Source organism: Cryptotermes secundus, unplaced genomic scaffold (genome assembly GCF_002891405.2).
Source record: "Cryptotermes secundus unplaced genomic scaffold, Csec_1.0 scaffold346, whole genome shotgun sequence".
NCBI classification, from domain to species: Eukaryota; Metazoa; Arthropoda; class Insecta; order Blattodea; family Kalotermitidae; genus Cryptotermes; species Cryptotermes secundus.
The window spans coordinates 118,263-137,573 of record NW_019727093.1 but is presented as its reverse complement, the minus strand read 5'-3'; the positions used below and the strand labels follow the sequence as shown (position 1 = coordinate 137,573).

The 19,311-nt window shown below is 41.0% G+C and overlaps 1 protein-coding gene across 2 annotated transcripts in view; it reads right to left on the bottom strand.

The window, feature by feature from the left end:
* Positions 1-18,473, bottom strand: part of LOC111864372 (inhibitory POU protein) — a 124,088-nt gene extending 105,615 nt beyond the window's left edge. For both annotated transcript variants that reach the window (XM_033751412.1, XM_023851582.2), the window contains exon 1: positions 18,173-18,473. In XM_033751412.1, coding sequence (XP_033607303.1) covers positions 18,173-18,313 — 141 coding nt within the window. In that variant the 5' untranslated portion in view covers positions 18,314-18,473. The remainder of the gene's footprint in view (positions 1-18,172) is intronic.
* Positions 18,474-19,311: the final 838 nt, after the last annotated feature.

Here is a 19,311-nt window from a genome sequence, read left to right as displayed (position 1 = left end):
GAACTCGAACTCGAACTGATCGATACGCACTGTGCATCCACTTATATAGCTGCAGTGCTTGCCTGTGGCGTAATGAGTGCCACGTCACAGTAGGACGTTGATTACGGTTACGTTAGCGTTGCGCGTTACGTCACCGCGTGACGTCACCGCGGAGGGGAGTGGCGGGGAGCGCTACGTTACCGTGGAGAGGAGGGGGGTTCTCAGTCGCGCAACATGTTACAATATATATATATACATACACATACGCATATATTGGTATATATATATAATGTATGCCACTTAACAGTTTTATGAGTCGGGATAACGCGGCCGGTATAGCGACTGGGTACGGGCTGGATTTCCGAGGAGTTGGAGTTCGAGTCCCACAGTGGCAAGATTCATCTTCTCTCGACATCGTCTAGACCGGTTCTGGAGCCCACTCGGCGTCCTGTCCAGTGAGTATCCGGGGATCTTCCTCCACGAATAAAGTGGCCGGAGCGTGAAGCTAACTACTTACCTCTAACTAGTACCGAGGTCAATAATAAATGGATTAATACTCGTACATCCACTCCCCCATACGTCTTTACGGCGTATTGCTTAATTAGTTAAGCACAAGAACAACTTTGCCTTTTACCTTACACTTAACAGATTAATTTTTTTATGTTTTTTTGCTGTTCGTTCAATAGAGAAAGAAGAATATAAACATGGGAATTTTTCCCCGCAACTTCCTGTGCTACATGGAAGTTCCTGGTTCGAGCTGGAGTGATAGAGAAACTTACATAAGCGATTACGTAAAATTGATTTGTAACGTGCCCTAAATATAGCAGGAATTCAGAACACATACAAAATTGATAAGAGCAGGCTGGGTGAGCCTTGTACTGATCAGACGCACTGAGTCTCCACCAGTTTATGGTCTATCCTGACGTAGGCCTCCTCATGTGAATGTCCGGACATCGAGGTACAGACCCGTTTAGCAGTCATAATTATATTAACACTTCACTTAAGTTATATAACTTGCGAAGTTCATAGCCCTTAAATAGCAGACGCATGAATAAACCAAAAATTGAAGAGCAATTTCAAATGAAGGTATGAAAAGGTAAGGGTGAGGTAAAGCTGTCTCTGTGCTCAACGACTTAAAAACTACGACATGAAGGCGTGTGGGGGAGTGGATGTAGAGATCCAAATTTTCTTGACCTTGACACTAGTTTAAGGCGAGTGGTCAGCTTCATGCCCCGGCCGCTTTACCCCCAGGGAATGAGACCCCGGTACCCATTGGATAGGAGGTTGGGTGAACCCCAGAGCCGGTCTGAACGATTTGGAGAAGAGAAAATTCTTGATCCTACCGGGACTCGATCTCCGAACCCTCAGTCATCCAGCCCGTAGCCAGGCGCTATACCGAATGCGCTACCGCTATTCTTGGTATGAAAAAGACGTAATGAAATTTTAGGTTTTGTCCTTCTGGGTTATGATTACAATGGACAGAATTGTGTGTGCTTAGCAACGTTTCGGACAAGCCTTCACCTTCCTGCTGCAGGGAAGGAGACAGTAGATTTTCTAGAAACGTTAGTACCCACGTACAGAATAGATGGCGCCATAACCCAGAGGAAAGTAACATGAAACTTCTGCAGTGAAAAAACGGGAAAGCTGTAGTAACATGAGAAAGTAGATAATTACAGAATTGTTAAATCATAAAGGATGAAATATATGACTTTTAGCACAGGTAGGTGGTAAACCTCAGGGAAGTATAAGAACTGTTAGACCTAGACATAGATGGGAAGATAAAATTGGAAAGGATCACATGAAAACGTCGTGAATGTGTTATCTGGAATCTTGGTAAATTAACGCAGCATTCGACGATGGGCGTTTGTAAGTAAATTAAGGCAGGGTGGGGGTCGGGGTAACTCGGTATAGCGACTGACTACGGACTGGGCGGCCAAGAGGTCGGAGTTCGAGTGCCGGTAGAAGCAAGATTCCTCTCCTCCTCCAATGGGTACCGGGGACTCTTTTCCCGGGGGTAAAGCGGCAAGGGTGTGAAGCTGACCACTCACCTCCAGCTAGTACCAAGGTCAAGAAAATATGGATCTCTACATCCACTCCCCCATACGCCTTATTGGCGTAGTGCTTAATTAGTTAAGCACAGGAACAAGTTTACATGTACCATTTTTACTAAGGTAGGTTATAAGACGGTAGATCAGATGGTATTGTGATTAAGTTACAGGTTGGGCCGAAGTATCAGCGCCATTTCTCCCTTCTGTGCCGCTTCCTGACCTTCTGTAGGGACCCTCCCAGCAGCCTACCCAATGTAGTGCCGAATGTTAGCAAGTTCTCCTGGTACTGCCAATCGTTTTACTGAGGTAAAGTGGGAGCTCGTAAGAACCTTCGCAAGAACCTCTACATTAATATCAGTGGGCTAAATGAATTCCGAATGAGTGCCTTTTGAACATACGTAACCACCTCCTTAAATTCAACACTTATTTTCGTGTTGACGTAACCACCTCCTTAAATTCAACACTTATTTTCCTGTTTATGTACTTTATTACAGCATATCTCGGCCTCAGCCGTCATCAGATGTATACACTCTTGTTTAAAATGTTATACTGTTATTTTATTATGTTACGTAACAGAAACGAGTACCAGGAATTAATTAAATAATTTTCCTGGGGAGTAAAGCGCGGCCGGCGCGTAAGGCTGACAACCTTACCGCCATCTTTGAGCCGATTGTCTAGATAATGTGGGACCCTCAAAGTCTCACAACCCCATGGGCCTTCACGGCCTGGTACAGGGATAGCTTTACTTTTTTTTTATAAAGACATTATTTTAATTTAAAGAAAATCATAAAATTGCTGATTCAACCGCGCTTCGCCTGGTCTCCAGGTGTGGATATTTTGCCTGTTGCGGTGGTGTGTGGGAATGAACTCCTTGCTGAATTTGTCTGTTCTCTGTGTCTACATATTTGGGATGGACAGATAAGTATATAATTGATTTGTGAAAATCTAACTCCTTACTTTTATAACTTTAATAACGAAGAAAAATGTCTGAAGACGTTTTTACTCTTGTTCTCTTTTCAACATTTAAGTGTTTACGTTGCTTTACAGCTGACTTCACTTCATTTACTGGATCATATTTCAGTTTCATTTCTCTAAATATATTTCACGACCCTACATTGAGCTATATTAGATTATGGGTCATAGGCCCATAACCTGTAGATCTTCGTGTGAACTATCTGCATCAACATCGCTCTTACGTGCCGCGTGCTCTCCAGGACTTTGTTATCACTGTCCTCTTGTATCGAGTAAGCCCATCACGGCATGTAAACATGTACAGTGATTAGTACCTGTATTTCGATGTTCGTAGTGAGTAGGGACTGCTTAACAGAGTAAAATTTCAATAAGCTTCACAAATATTTGACTAGGTGCATTTGAACACCAGCTGAGTGTAAAGGACTTCTGTAACTTGCATATATGTTGACAGTTATTCTTTGGGATTTAGTCACACGTTTGTTTCGGCCGCGCCACAGCTCAAGCTGTTAGTCGCTGGCTTCCCACCGCGGCGGCCCGAGACTTGTCAAGTGGGATTTGTGGTGGACAAAGTGGCGCTGGGGCGGGTTTTCTCCGATCACTTCGGTTTCCCCTGACAAGCTTCATTCCACCAAATTCTCCATCATAATCACCCGTGGCAGGCCACAATAGGCCAATAAGTGGCCGCCGTGCAGAGTGAACACAATTGGACTCCACCTCCCCTAACGAATGCAGGTATATTTAATGACATTTATTTGAACTTCGGCGGTCGTTCTGATTTTTCGTTTGAAGAATATAACGTTTTGGAAATGTACTCTATATTTGAATCGTTGTAGTTTTATTTTGAAGTCTGAATGATGGACGAAAATTCCAAACAAAATCTCCTAGAAATATATATACTGTAGTGAAATAAAAACTTAGTTTTAGTATTGTCTACTTTTTATTAATTTACAATGTGTGTTTTACAGTTTTACCAACTTGTTCGAATGTATGTAATTCCAGGACCGCCTCTGTGGTCTAGTGGTCAGAGTTCTTGGCTACAGACCCAGACGTCCCGGGTTTGATTTCAGGTGCTACCAGATTTTGTGAGAAGTAGTGGTTTCTGGAACGGAGTCCACTCAGCCTCATGAGGATAATTGAGGAGCTACGTGAATGGAAAAGTAGAGGCTCCGGTCTAGAAAACCGAGATTAACGGCCGAGGGGATCCGTTGCTCTGACCACGTGACACACTCTATCTGCAAAAGTTGGCACTAATTTCGCCGACAAGCGGCGGTCGCTCGGTTGGTATAGTTCGCTGGCGGACTACAGGCCACAGAGTTTGTTGTTTTAGTTTTATTTTAGCGGTTTGCAGATACATGCGTGGTTCTTCACAGATGACTTGTGTGTACAAGGGTTGGATAAAAAGTAGTGGCCACGCTGCTGTAACATGAAATATGTGCGTCAGGTGGCACTAGCGCCGTCTGTAGCTGATAGCAGAAGTTCAGTTGAAGTAGTGCAGTCAGTGGCTCTGGTTGTGTTTCATTGAGTTGCATTGTGCATCGTCTTGAAGTGCAGGAGCTCAGTTCAAGCATCCTAACAACATGTTTACGAAACAAGAACAACGCTCCTGGATAAAAATTGAAGTTGCAGAAGGTTGTAGGGCACAAAACTGTTATCAGGGACTGCGAGAAGCATGTGATGATGCTGCTCTGTCATATCGCACAGTGGCACGATGGGTGAAACTGTTCCGTGAAGGGAGGGATGCCATNGGTAGGCGTATGTCACAAAACCGTGCTCCACATTCTGCACGATATTCTTGGATACCGCAAAATTGCAGCGCGTTGGGTACCCCATACAATGTCCGAGGTGCAACAACGGCAACGTTATGCAATTGCACAGGACTTGTTGAACCGGTACCAGAGGGAAGGTGACGACTTCCTTGGAAGGATCGTCACTCTGGACGAAACTTGGGCTCGCTAATACGAACCTCACTTAAAGCGACAATCAGATGAATGGAAGCATCCTGGCTCTCCTCGTCCAAAGAAAGTGCGCCCTACACAAAGTAACGTGAAGGTGATATTCATTGTGGCATATGACACTGATGGAGCGATACTGTACCACACTGTACCTCAACGACAGACAGTAAGCGCTGCCTACTACTGCAGTTTCCTGTTTAATCATCTTTGTCCAGCACTCAGGAGAAAGCGACGACATTTGTTGGCAACGAACCCCATCATCCTACATGACAATGCAAGGGCTCATACTGCTGACGCTGTCAAGGATCTCCTTGATCGCCGCTGGCGATGGGAGTTACTGCAACATCCGCCATACTCACCCGACATGAGTCCGTGCGATCATGATCTCTTTGCCAAAATGAAAGAACCACTGCGAAGGACACGTTACCACACAAGAGAGGAGATTATTCGTGCTGTAGGGCGGTCACTGCTTGACATCAACAGAAGTGGACGCGCTGATGGTGTACGACGCCTTCCACAAATTTGGCAGAAGGTGATACACATGGGAGGCGATTATATTGAAGGAATGTAAGTGTGTTTACCTCAGGTGATAAAGTCATTCCAGAACTATAGAGGTGTTGCCACTACTTTTTATCAGACCTTTGTGTTTATACACCGTGAACTGTTGTCATTTTGCTTCTCGTTTGCCGAATTCCTTGTTTTCGGATGAGGAATTCTTTTTGCTTGCAATTTTATCTTGTTTATTTTATTGTTCCTTGGTGTGGGACTCCTTCTGGGTGTTTTGTGTTCTGATGATGGATGATCTTGTGTTGGCTAGTGTTCAGTCGCTCTGAATTTTTTTACTTTGACGTGATATTTTAATTTCAGTTGTAAGAACTGATTCCGTTGAAATAATTTGTATCTTCTCTTAAACAAACCCATGACAGTGTTCCTTAGAATATGGACGATAAGCGAAGTCCATATGTAGGTGTTGCACATCATCGTCAGATCTCTTTAGACTCTACATGTGTGTAGACTTCGCTGCAGTAGTGAGGCATAGCGATACTGGCCTACTCTCACTCTGTATGAACTGATCCTTCCATACTTTTGGGGTACGTCTTCTCAAACTCTTCCATAACAAATGCCATGGACACATGATGAGAAGTTTCGCTGAAGAAACGTAGAGACAGACATACGGGATCTCTGTATATTGAGGTAATTCTATTCACTGGATGCAGAGAAGGAACAGCAAACATAACGCCTTCCTCTCTGACTTCCGTTAAAAGTAATCGCTACTTCTCATCCATTATATCTGGATCAATAAGTTATATTTAATAATACAAACTTCGCCGTCAACGCAGCAACCTTTATATTGATTTGAATTACGCATGTTAGAACGCGTTCTAGTGGACAGTGTTCCTGGCTACAGTTCTAAGAGTTCCCGGTTTCGATTCTTGGCTCTACCAGATTTTCTGAGAAGTACTGGGTCTGGAACGGGGTCCACTCGGGCACGTGAGGATAATTGAGGAGCTTCTTGAATGGAAAAGTACCGGTTCCGGTCTATAAAACCGAAATTATCGGCCGTGGGGATTCGTTGCGCTGACCACGGGACGCTGACTTCGCTGACAAGTGGCAGTCGCTCGGTCGGTATGGTTTGCTTGCGGACTCAAACCACGATGTTCGTTTTTTTTGTATACTACATGTTTCGAACCTTAAAAGGTCATCTTAAAGTGTTTCCAGTTATACATTTTTATTACTGAATTTCAACGTGAAATCTCTATATTCAGTAACTAATAATGTGTAACTGGAAATACCTGAAGATGACCTTTTAAGGGTCGAAATTTGGAATGTAACCCAAATTAATAAAAAGATTTTTGCCCTTATGGGAAATTATGTATTATTAGTTACACTTAATGCAACAGGATGAAAACTATAAACAAATAAATTATATCTTAAATAAATAATTGTTATGATCTTAAGCGGAATCTTCACAGTGAGTTGTGTGACGCCCCTAATCTCTGTAAGAAGTCTCACAGTGTCAGGAGCTATAAATACCATCCATGTGCTACCGCTGTATATAAAAGCCGTTGAATTATGCATAAACTGTAAATACCGTTTAGACGTATTGACAGAACTCGACGATCGTTTTGTGTAATAAACTATTTACGTCGTCATATTTGTTTACAAGTATTATCATCCATGTTAGAGCCTGTTTGACAGTCCTAGTGACTCGCCTCGTTATTCAACTGCTTTTTCTAAATAATGCATAAGGATGACATTTGAAATAAGGAGGGTAATGAGTAGGTGTTGTGAGAACAGATGACAATCGGGCCGTACTCTGTTTGGTTGACATGAATGTTAGATGCTGGTATGCATAATGTAGAGGCTTCCTGTAGTGTGTATTTCCACTCTCGGCTGGCGCACAAGCAAGAATTCTACTTCGCGGTTAGTTGCTCTTCTGTTTACGTAGTCAAGAATTACCACGATTACAGCGCCACGCAATAAACAAATAAAAAATGTGGTTTGAGATAAGTGTATTTGGTTCTGTTATTAATTCTTTGTAATACATGTAATGTATTGCTCACGTTATGTACAGGTTCATATTCTGAGCTTTGAACTAGTGTAATAATAAATAACAAGCGGAAAATCACTTTGAAATTCGAATTAATTTCTTTCGTATTCTCACCCCTCTCCCTTTTCCTTTTTTGTTTATATCTTGATACCTTTTCTCCTACCCCTGAGTCCTACGTTAATTTGTTTCTTCAATGTCTCTTCCAGCCCACTGAGGCCTCTTATTCAGTTCCGTACTCATTTTTATGCAGACGGTTAGACTTCTTGGGCGCTGAACACAGGACAACACAAACACAGAATAAACGCATACACACACCAAACATCCATGCCTTAAGTGGGATCCGAACCCACGATCACAGCGTCCGAGAGAGCGAAGACAGTTCATGGCTTGGACTGCGCGGCTACTGCGACCGGCCATTCTGACCTTAAACAGTGAACTAAATTACATCCCCGTTGTTCATATGGCACTGTTACGAATACAATGTTTAGACCTGTGTAAGTGTGTGAAAAGTGTAAGAGAACGGCATAACACGCATGCGCAGTCTCCTGTTTTGTATTATCCTGTATATATGACGTACGCGCGTTTGGCACACGTATCGAATGTTTCAGGAGAACGCTTGTACCGGTCTGCAGAATTTCACAAGTCACATCCCAAATGACAATAAACTTTAGAGCCTCGGCCGTGATAATTTTTATACCAAACTTAACGGCGTCACATCATAGACAACAATAATATTCATAGCAGATATATTACATTGCATAGTCATTAATCGTAGTGTTAAAAGGTAAAGTTACGTTTGTGTTTAATTAATTAATCACTGTGTCATGAAGACGTGGAGGAGTGTAGGTATAACTCCACCATTCTTGACTTCGGCACTAAAAGGAGGTGAGCGGTCAGCTTCAACTCCTAGCCGCTTTACTCCCAGGAAAACAGTTCCAGTCATTCGTTGGATAGGAGGATGGGTGGGCCAGAGATCCCGTCTGAATGTTCTGTAGAAGAGAACTATTTTAAACTTCCGGGAATTGAACCCGGGCCACCCAGCCCGTAGACCATCATCATACCGTCCGAGCTATCCCGGCTCCTTAATTGTAATATCGGGAAACATAGTCATCAGGATCTCCTTAGTAACTTGCCTTAACTCGTGTATTCGTGAATTAGGTCAGAACTTCACAATCAAAGAATATTCCTACTAATGTTTGCAAGAAATGTTTATGATGTGTTTCTTTGATTTTTTATTACATAGGCTATACACGTGTATACGATAAGCTGTCTTATAAAGAAATATGCTTAAAATTGTTCTATGTACAAGTGGAAATCGACAGGCAATAATGGAGGACAGACCGCCACAACCAAATTTAATATAATTATGTTAAGTTGTTTGGGACATAAAAGGAGAATTGTAAAATAGATCTCTATAATGCGTCAAATCGGATATCGCTAGTTAATTTAGCTAAATATGTGTATGTATTAATATTAATCGAAAACATATCTTAGGCTACTGAGAAAGGCCCCAGTTTCAAAACCAGCTCCCGAGAAAGGAGTCACGCGAAGTAACTTTCGCCCCCCTTGCTTTACATCCCGGGTGGCCAGGTTTCGAATACCAGCTCGGGTACTGGCTGCTCTACTTATGTTTCATCCGTATCAGCAACACTACTAACAAACATACAAACTCTTCTACCCTGAAAAAGGAGGCGGCACGTTCCTCTAAAATGTCATTAAATATATACCAGAATACACAGCGTCACAACTCGGGAAACTGCAAAGCATTTGTACTGAAAATATAAATGACAATAAAGTGTTAAACCAAATGTTTGGTTAATATTTATACGAATTACCTTTCAGTTAACACAACTGACATTTATTTGTTTGTAGTAATATTTGTATTTAAACCGATGTATCAATTGCACGGACCTATACAGATCAGATAGGCATATCAACATTAGAAACCTCATGCAGATTAAATATTTGTACATTCTGTCGCCATCAGTATTTCAATTCGTGCCTTACATTTCGTGAGACAGGCGATGTTTGTCCAATACGAAGATACCGCCCGTAATATTAACGTGTACTGGACCAAGGCTGCGAAAATTATGGTGTATAGAAACATATAATCGGGCCTATGCCGCTATTTACACAATATTATCATATTTTACTATCATATGCACAACACAGAAAATATTAACTCCGTGGCCTGTAGTCCGCCAATGAACTATACCGACCGAGCGACCGCCGCTTTTCGGTGAAGTTAGTGCCAAATTTTGCAGGGAGAGGGGTGTCTCGTGGTTAACGCAACGGATCCCCACGTCCTTTCATCTCGTTTTTCTAGACCGGAGTCGCTATTTCCTTGAAATAGCTCCTCATTTATCCTCACGAGGCTGAGTGGAACCCCATTCCAGACCCACTACTTCTCAGGAAAATATTATAAAACTGGATAAATAAATATAAATCGAAAATTGGTCGGGAATGTTGAGTGAGCGCCATTACAGGTAGGTTAGTAGATCACTATCGTCGTTAAATATATATATATATATATAAATTCAGAATTTCATTAATTTTTCCGGACAATTAATTTGCAACTCGGGTCTAAACGTTAGATTACAGAACAGTTCCAGAAAAATCTCACACTCTATAAAATAGTTAATTTCCAAACTAAGTATTTTACGTAACAAAATTAACGAATTCAACTAAATATTTTGCGATAGAAATTTTAATTCGTGTCACTAATTGTCTAACTCATTATAGCACGTTCTAACAGAGAACTTCTCCACTTCTGTGGAATCCACGGGTCCAACATCGGGTGACAAAAGCCTCCACTTAACCCCTGGCATCACTTACTTACTTACTTACTTACTTACTTACTAATTCATGGAGCTGAGTCCTTCTGGAGGAGCCGCCAATTCTGCAGCTACTCAAGAATTTCCCAGCATTTTATGGAACCCGAAAGTTCATTAACCTGTTCACAAGAGCCCTCCAATGGTCCCTATCCTAAGCCAGATCAATCTAATCCATACGATCCCATCCTATCTCTCTAAGATCCATTTTAATATTATCCACCCACCTACGCCTTGGTCTTCCCAGAGGTCCCTTTCCTTCTGGCTTTTCCACCAATATCCTTTACGCATTCCTCGTCCCCCCCTCCCATTCCTGCTACATGCCCCGCCTACCTCATCCTCCTTGACTTGATCATTCTGTATTATACTTGGAGGAGAGTACAAGTTATGAAGCTCCTCATTGTGAAGTTTTCTCCAACCTCCTGTCNATCGTTGTTCCCAAATATCTGAACTGTGCCACATTTTCAAAACATCTGTTTCCTATCTTCATATCATGATTTTGCCCTGCATTTTGCTGACGAGACAGCAACATATACTTAGTTTTCTCTGCGTTTACTTCTAGACCAACCTCTTTACTTGCGTCAATTAGGTTTGTGTGTTTTTCTTTATGGTATCTACATTATCACCCAGTAGATTCACATCATCAGCGTAGACCAACAGCTGATGTGTCCCGTCTAATTTGAGTCACACCTGGTTTCCCTGGAACTTCCTAATTGCATATTCTAAAGCAAATTTGAAAAGGAGTGACGATAAAGCATCCCCTTGTTTTAGACCATTCTGGATAGGAAATTTATCAGACAAATGTTTACCTACACGGGCTTTACTATACGTTTCGTTCAAACACATTTTAATCAACCTAACTAGTTTCATGGTTATCCCAAACTCTATTAGAATATTGCACAATACTTCCCTCCTAACTGAACCATAGGCTTTCTTGAAGTCTATGAATTGCTGATGTACTGTCTCATCGTACTCCCATTTTTTCTCCAAAATCTGACGAACGAGCATCACTTACATGCCTATTAATAGACCATCTCCTGTTAAGTCTATAACATTATTACTTTTCACCGTCATATTGAAGTTTAGGTTGACGTGGTAGGATTTCATGGTCGATTTCCTGAAGGTTTTTCTTACGCAGAGGAAGTTTCAAGTTGAAGAAACTCAGTTGTCAGACTAAAAGAACTTCTTATAATAGCGCAGTATCAATTTAAACACAATTTTCTGTTTCCATCATTCTACAAACATTATATAAGTACATGGAAGAGTTGAAAAGTTGAGAATGAGAATGATAAAAGTAGGCCTATTAGTGCGGTAACAAAACCGAACGAAAAAAATATTTTATTTAAATTTTATCAGAATATTTCATTGTACATATTTTTCATGTTATTATTTCTATAGGGGATTTACAGATTTTGAACCCCTTCCAAATTTTCTCGCTAGCACGTATCAAAAATATTTTAATATAACAGTATTTAATTATGAAATAATAGGCTATTTAATTAGAGATAAAGTAGACATAAAACGGAAAAAATGTCGTGGCCTATTTAATTTGTTTTCATTATTATCCATCATTTTCCAAGTGCAGCTAACAAGACCATAGGAACCCGCCAGAACAGTGGAATCCCCGGGGCGATATTCGAACCCAGTAACTCCAAAATTTCTAAAATTTATAAGTGTTAAATCAAAACCTTCGGTCTTCTTCTGTTAGCACGCTTTTATTTGCCCTCCCGTCAGTGCGTCCAGACAGATACTGGGATAAACAGTAGCTCCTGTACCCAAATGCAGCATGACAGTGTCATTATTATTGACAGCCCATTAACTGTACAGTTAGAAAGTCCATCATTAAATATCATGAAAGTTTGTGAATTGTTCAGAGCACTCGCTCACATACAGTCATGTATAATATTCTATATTGTCACATGTAGGGAGGTACGCGTGACGAAAATAACGGGTTCTAGTTTGGATGATTGGATTTATCTTAATTACAATCAATACAGCGCTATCGCTGATTTACACACTTTCCAGTTCACCAGGATTCTCTGTTTCCTCTGGTCGTCTCCAAGCAACGGATCTCAACACAGACATGATCACTTAAAATCATTATGAAGCCTTCTTGCCGTTTCTTATTCAATCATCATGGAACCTCGGAAATTAACTAAAAACTCTTCTCAGCTGCAAGCGCGGTCGGTTTATATAGCCGTGGCACGAACAACGCAGAAAATACGTTTCTACTGTTACATAGCGCAGACCACACGGAAAACACTGTTCACGTCATAGCTAAGGACTGGTTGGATGTGACGTCTTTGGGCCTGCGCGGAAATGTGTTCACCGAGCCGTTGCCTAGATGCGGGCTGCATAACACCGTTGTTCCATTGTTGCGTGCGCGTATTACTTAGAAACGGCTGTTTCTATGCCTCAGCAGTTCTTGCAGGGAGCAAATACGCCATAATATAATTAAATAGTTGCTGATCTATGTTATAAATATACGTTTGCTTCCATGTACTTTGTACATAAGCCTATAGACCAGCCGTTTATGTTTCACATAAATGTAATTGAACTGTATTGAAACTTTACGTCTCTGATTGAGACCAAAACGTAGTTTTACGTGATTCTTTGGGCCCATTAAATATTTTGACATAAAGAACAGCAGCAAACACATATGAAATATTTGTTTTCACGTCGTGGAAATCCAGATCATAATTTTCTGGAATCTGGTTAAATTTAGTCTGGTAGGTGGTAATCAGCCTATCGGAGAAATTTACTGCCTCTATCTTCAGGGTAAATTAATTTCGAATTAAGAAAGACGAGCTGCTAAATTTCCTGTCCGTCCTGCCGGGAATCAGAGACTAAACCACGGTTCCTCAGTTCTTCCATTTTCATCGTTCTTCTACCATGAAGATGGAGACAGAATATTCCTTCGAAATGTTGGAATCTATCCGTCAAACTACAAGCGTCAATTCTATGTGGTCTTAATCTTCAGTTTTGTCCAGTTCCCACCATCATACTATCTGTGAGATCATCTTTAATATTGTCATGATTTTGAGTGGCTACAGACGGGATTTCGATTGATAATTTGATTTATTGACTAGTGCGTCGAAACCCGCAGCATAGATATCTTTTGACTGTTGTGTCAGCCACTCCCGCACCTCCGTTTCAACCCCTTCGTTATCAGCGAAATATTTGCCACATTTCTCGAACCGCTTTATGCGAGAAACACTTCCCACGGTAAACAGGAACAATTTCTTTATGAGTATCTTTTGGAATGAGTCATCTTGCCAACAAAAAAAAACGCACAACAAAACGCAGCTCTTCGTTAGTACACCCTTCAAGCACGGTCGCCATTTTGACTACTGAAACCAAAATCTGAACATGCGCATGCGCGTCTGTTAACTAGACTGTCATGAATCTGGAAGTGCATTACAGCTGTTTTACTTCCATTTGTTACCTATTTACTGACTCTCCATAGTATGTGGAACTCCCATGCTCACTGCAACTCATATTTCGGTTCTATCATGAATAAACTGAATCCAATCCAGAATTTCGCATCCGGTTTCTTTAAGGCCTTCCTTAACACTATCCTCTCCTTTGCCAAGTTGACTTTTGCTTTCAGGTTTTCCAAATAAAACAAAATTTTACTTTTGCATNAGTTTGCGATAGACTCACGATAACACTTTCACCGTGAAGAAATACAAGGCGTCACACTCCTGAGTGTCAACTCTCCATTTAGTTAGCCACTAACGTTTAATAATTATCGTCATTCAATTGATTAAAGCACAGCAGACCACTGAGGTCGCGGTGCAAGGGCCGAGAAGGCGTACCCCTCATACATTCATTTGATTATTTATGTCCGAAAAATTTGTTACCTTGATGACGGAATAGAAGCTTAATTTACGAAGGAATAGACTGAAGATTCAGTACATTTTCCCAATGTAAATATGTCATAATGGAGAATACAGATTACACCTGTAAATATTATCAGTTTAAGGGAACTTCTAAGTTAATGGATTACTTTCTGTCCAAAATACATTTGTTTATAAATTGTTCCTTCAAAACCTGTAGAATGTACTTCATATAATTTAATTTTTAATGTCCGTCATGATCCATGGTTTTGTTAGAAATGAGAACGTACCAATAACTCGTAAGGAAAGCCAATAAATCAATATATTTCCCCTGCTAAGGAGAATTGCATTTGACAAGAGTTGCGCAAGTGTGAACATTCTCTTTTGTTCCTGAATGTCCGATTCTGATGCGTGGTTTGGAGGAACTTTACATTACAGTGAAGACGTGTATCCTATATCTTTCTGATCTCAGGTTGTATCCGCGTATACTAGACTCAACAGAGACCTTTCTCACTTAGCTCAGTCCACTGATCTGTCAAACCTGAGCTTCTCACAACGGTGACTATGAGCCGTAGTAATATTAACCTTTGAATGGCTGAACCAATCTCTATGAAACCTGGTATATATATCACGGCATCTGAGCCCATCCCAACGGCATAATCCATAAATCATCCCATTAATAATACCAACATTAGAGCCTTTCAAATTACTGAGGCCAAACTTTAATATTGCTTGAACAACTCTACCGATCTTCATGAATCTTTGCATGTATAGCATGCCACCTGAACCCATCACAACGACGTAATTCATAAATCCCTTCTATCAGTAGTACCAACATCACAGTTTTTCAAACTGTTGCGATGATAACTGTAATATTACTTGACTTCATCTGCCGATCGGCATGAATTTTGTACTTATAGCGTGCCACTCGAATCCATTTCAACGGTGTATATTATAAATCCTACCCATCAATAATACCAACATTACAGCCTTTCAAATTGCTGGGAAAACCTTAACATTTCTTGAACAGCTGAACCAATCAGCATGGAACTTCGTACGTATATCATGCCACCTCAACCCATCCCAACGTCTCGCTTCATAAATCTCTTCCTTCAGTAATATCAATGTAGTCGGTGGAAATTCACTGACAGCATGGAAGGATCAACTGTCCCCATATACAGGATCGAAGAGTTTGCCAAGTAACCAGCAAGAAGACCCTGCTGCCAGCTACGTTCATCTAAATCGCCGGTGAGCTTCTACCAGACTACATTGTGTCACATCCCGGGAAGTAACACCTTGAAAGTCAGGCAGTAGCAATTTACAGTTACCAGAACTAACAGAATTTAACTAATGGATATATGGCCCTCAACAAGACCACAAGTAGTTTTTATGTTAGAAGATTTCACGTAAAATTAACTAATTATCACCAGCAGCTCAGAATTCAGTCCGTAATAGGAGTCACTGAACTTCTGTACATTGTCTCAGGATTTAGAATGTATTCACATTTACCAGATCTAATACAAGCTTAATTTCGATAGTTGATGAACCTTCAGGTTCCATAAAATGCTGGGAAATTGTTCAGTAGCTGCAGAATTGGCAGCTCCTCCAGCAGGGCTCGGCTCCATGAGTAAGTAAGTAAGTAATACAAGCTTAATAAATCTCCACTGATATTCTTAATAATTGTGATCATGTGAGTGTCTAGGCAGACTCACTAGAACCAACATAAACCCTCCTAAATTAGCCTCTGTCGGTCGCATTTACAATTACCAAATCTAACATAAACTTACCAAACCTTCATAGACCATTCTCCGAATTCGAGTATTATTTACACTTACTAGATTTAAAATAAGCCGTTATAATTTAAAGAATGCCGTCTCCTTGGATGTAGCACCGTGTAGATATTGTGTACACGGACGTTTCGGAGGAAAGTATCGCCTCCATCTTCAGGGTACTTAATAAAAATCCTCGAGCGAGAAACCTGCGTGAGCAGATGGCTGCATCCTGAAGATGGGGTCGACATGTTCCTCCAAAACGTCCACACACATCTACACGGCTCCAAATCCCAGAAGACGACATTCTTCTTAGTTACCACCGTGAAAACCTCAAATCTTACACTATAGTTCATCCAGCACGACTGACCAGTTTGAAGGTGAAGAAATGACAGGATCGTCATCATTTCGTATTTTCTCATTTTATATGTGTTTAATATATTTTATGTGTAAGCCCCATTCAGTAGGCTTACATGTGTGTTTTCAGGACTTGTTGATATTTCTGATACAAAGTTGTTCCTCTGGTGTTTCGTTAACGAATAATACTCTCGCTTGCGTGCGATAGTAAATGTATTTTGCTGCAACAGATAAAGACCCCAGCCGTTTTGATTTTCTGCTTACACGTCTGTTCCGGACAATATCTGTGCTTTCCAAACTTCCTAAGTGTAAGTGTAAGTGTAAGAGCAAAGAAGATATCTCACAATTCCCCATACAAAGAAAATTATGAGTAAGAATATTGAAATAAAATTTTCCTACAACATAGAAAAAAACTAGATAAAATTATCTAATTTAAGCATGTCAGCACGTCACTTCTGATTGGTAGCGTCTTATAATCAGTACATGTATAATGTATTTTAATGGGATATCTATTTATGGAAAATATATTTAGCTCTGGAGAAGAAATGACTTAATGAACTTATAACATTAACGTGGAAGTGTTTGCTATTATAAGAAATCTAATATTTGAGACAGTGATGATACCACAGCGAACGAAGAGATAGCGTTTGTTAGTCGATAACCACTTCCCTATGCGATCCAAAGTATTTATTTTACTTGTATCTTCCAAGTGGTGTCTTGTTGTCACTCAGTTTCGTTGCGACAAAATAGTTTGGATATGTAAATTTCTTTAGAGTCAGTAGTTTCTGTGCCATATTCATTGCCTGTCTATACAATTTCATTTACATGATTCCAAGTGCTTTTGAATTTTCAGTTAATGTTACTCAGATCTACGGGAACATAAAGTAGTCAGGGTTTCTTTAAAACCTTCTCATTTTGCATACATCTGCAGGCTTCATTCATATTGGCTTTCAAAATCTGATTCTTCTTTCAATTCCTTTTTACAACTATTAATGTGATTCCCATGTTGATATGAAGTACTTTTCCCCCTGAATCTTTTTCATACACAGTGTATGATAGCATGATTTATGTTATTAATGCCCTACACAATATTAAGCGTTCTTTCTGTTGCCAAATCATAAACACTACTCCCATTTCTGTACAGAAATGGGGTACTTCATCTCTGGGCCCTCACTCATGGACCCATGTTCATGTCTATTTGCAGGACTGTTCCTAATGTCCTACTCTATTATACATGTCCTTTCAATTCCTGTATCCTCTAATAAATACTGGTGCCTTTTTTGTATAGATATGAAGTTAATTTTCTTTAGAATATCTTTTATATGCCTATTGGTGTATAACACTCAGAATTACTGGATTTTTGGACTTTGCTCATCGTCCGGTATTCTAGAAAATAGAAAACACAACGTTTCGGAAACTGTATTTGTTTCCGTCCTCAGGTGATAGAGGTTTGAGGTTAGCCCTTTCTAAGGGACTAAACTGAGTAGGTGTCTTCCCTCCCTCACCTGAGGACCGAAATAGATCCAAATTCCAAAACGTTGCGTTATCTAGTTTCTAGAATACCAAACGATTGACAAAGTCCAAAAACCCAGGAATTCTGAGCGTATTCCTAATGTTTTAAACAATTGTAAGCGTTCCTTCAATTGTTGTAGTGTCTTTGCTGTATAAATATGAACAACTTAGCCTCTAGTAAGGTTTATATTCTCAAACCGTGAAATTCCTGATGTTGTAACACAGCTATGACTTCCATTTCAGTTCCTATCTTTAATATACGTGTAATTGCTATGGATATGAAGTACTTTGTATCTAGGATCTAATTAACACACCGTGCCTAAGCATTACTCACATGAAGATATGTTGCGGGGGCAACTTACCGAAGGGTTAGGCATGCATCTCCTCATGGGGTCTGGCGAGCGGTAGGTGGGCGAATATCGGCCAGGGAAGCAGGAACTCGGGGCGCTGATCGGAGGGTGCAGTGACGGTTTCCCGTTCATCATCTTCTCCGGCGAATACATGACGACAATGTCCACTACAAGGATAACAGTCTAAAGAGTGTTGAATTCAACCCTGGACTACCTCCACGCCACCATGACGCACAGTACAATCCAACAATAACATACTTGTCACCAACAGAACGCAGCACCGGTGATTAATGTCCTGTTTGCTGCTTCCTTCCGACTTTGTGCACTGTGATATTTCGCTACAATGGAAGCTATATTTCGGGGTGCAGACTGATAGGGCGGTTGCAAGACAGAGAAGCAAGAGGAGGAGTATTAACCGTGACGTCACGTGTGTATTGAAATTTTGGGGCGCATGCGTTGACCCTCCCACTCCAGCGGCCATTCCGCGTAGCTAAAAACCTATAGGCTTTACCCCACTGCTGTGTATGGAGGAGGGTTGGCTTGAATTATGAGGGGTTGGGGGAGGTTACGAAACACGATCATCCCTTCCCTCCATGCACCCTCTCATACACAATTATTCCACTCAACCTCATTCAGATCCTCTTGAAAATTTAATCGAACATTTGATTTGACCCGCACTTTCTCCTTTAATTGATATTTATTTTTCCATACGATCGCATTGTAGGAAATATATAGGCTCTGCAGTCGTATCAACATTATTTATGGATATAATGACCTGTTGTGTTGGCAGCACCCAACTCGGACTTTCAGTTGCTTTCGACTGTTTCCCCGTCCTTAGATCTGAGGTTACTCCACCTTCCGATTCGTACTCTGAGGCGTCTCTGAAGCTTCCAGACACCTTCACAGAAATTCTTCTGCTCTTATGGCAGAATGAACCGCCTCTGTGGTCTAGTGGTCAGAGTTCCTGGCTACAGATCCAGAGGTCCGGGTTCGTTTCCCGGTGCTACAAGATTTTCTGAGAAGTAGAGGATCTGGAACGGGGTCCACTCAGCCTCGTGAGGATAACTGAGTGGCTGTTTCAAGGGAACAGCCGCTCCGGTCTAGAAAACATAGATTAACGGCCGTGGAGGATCCTTGCGCTGACCACGCGA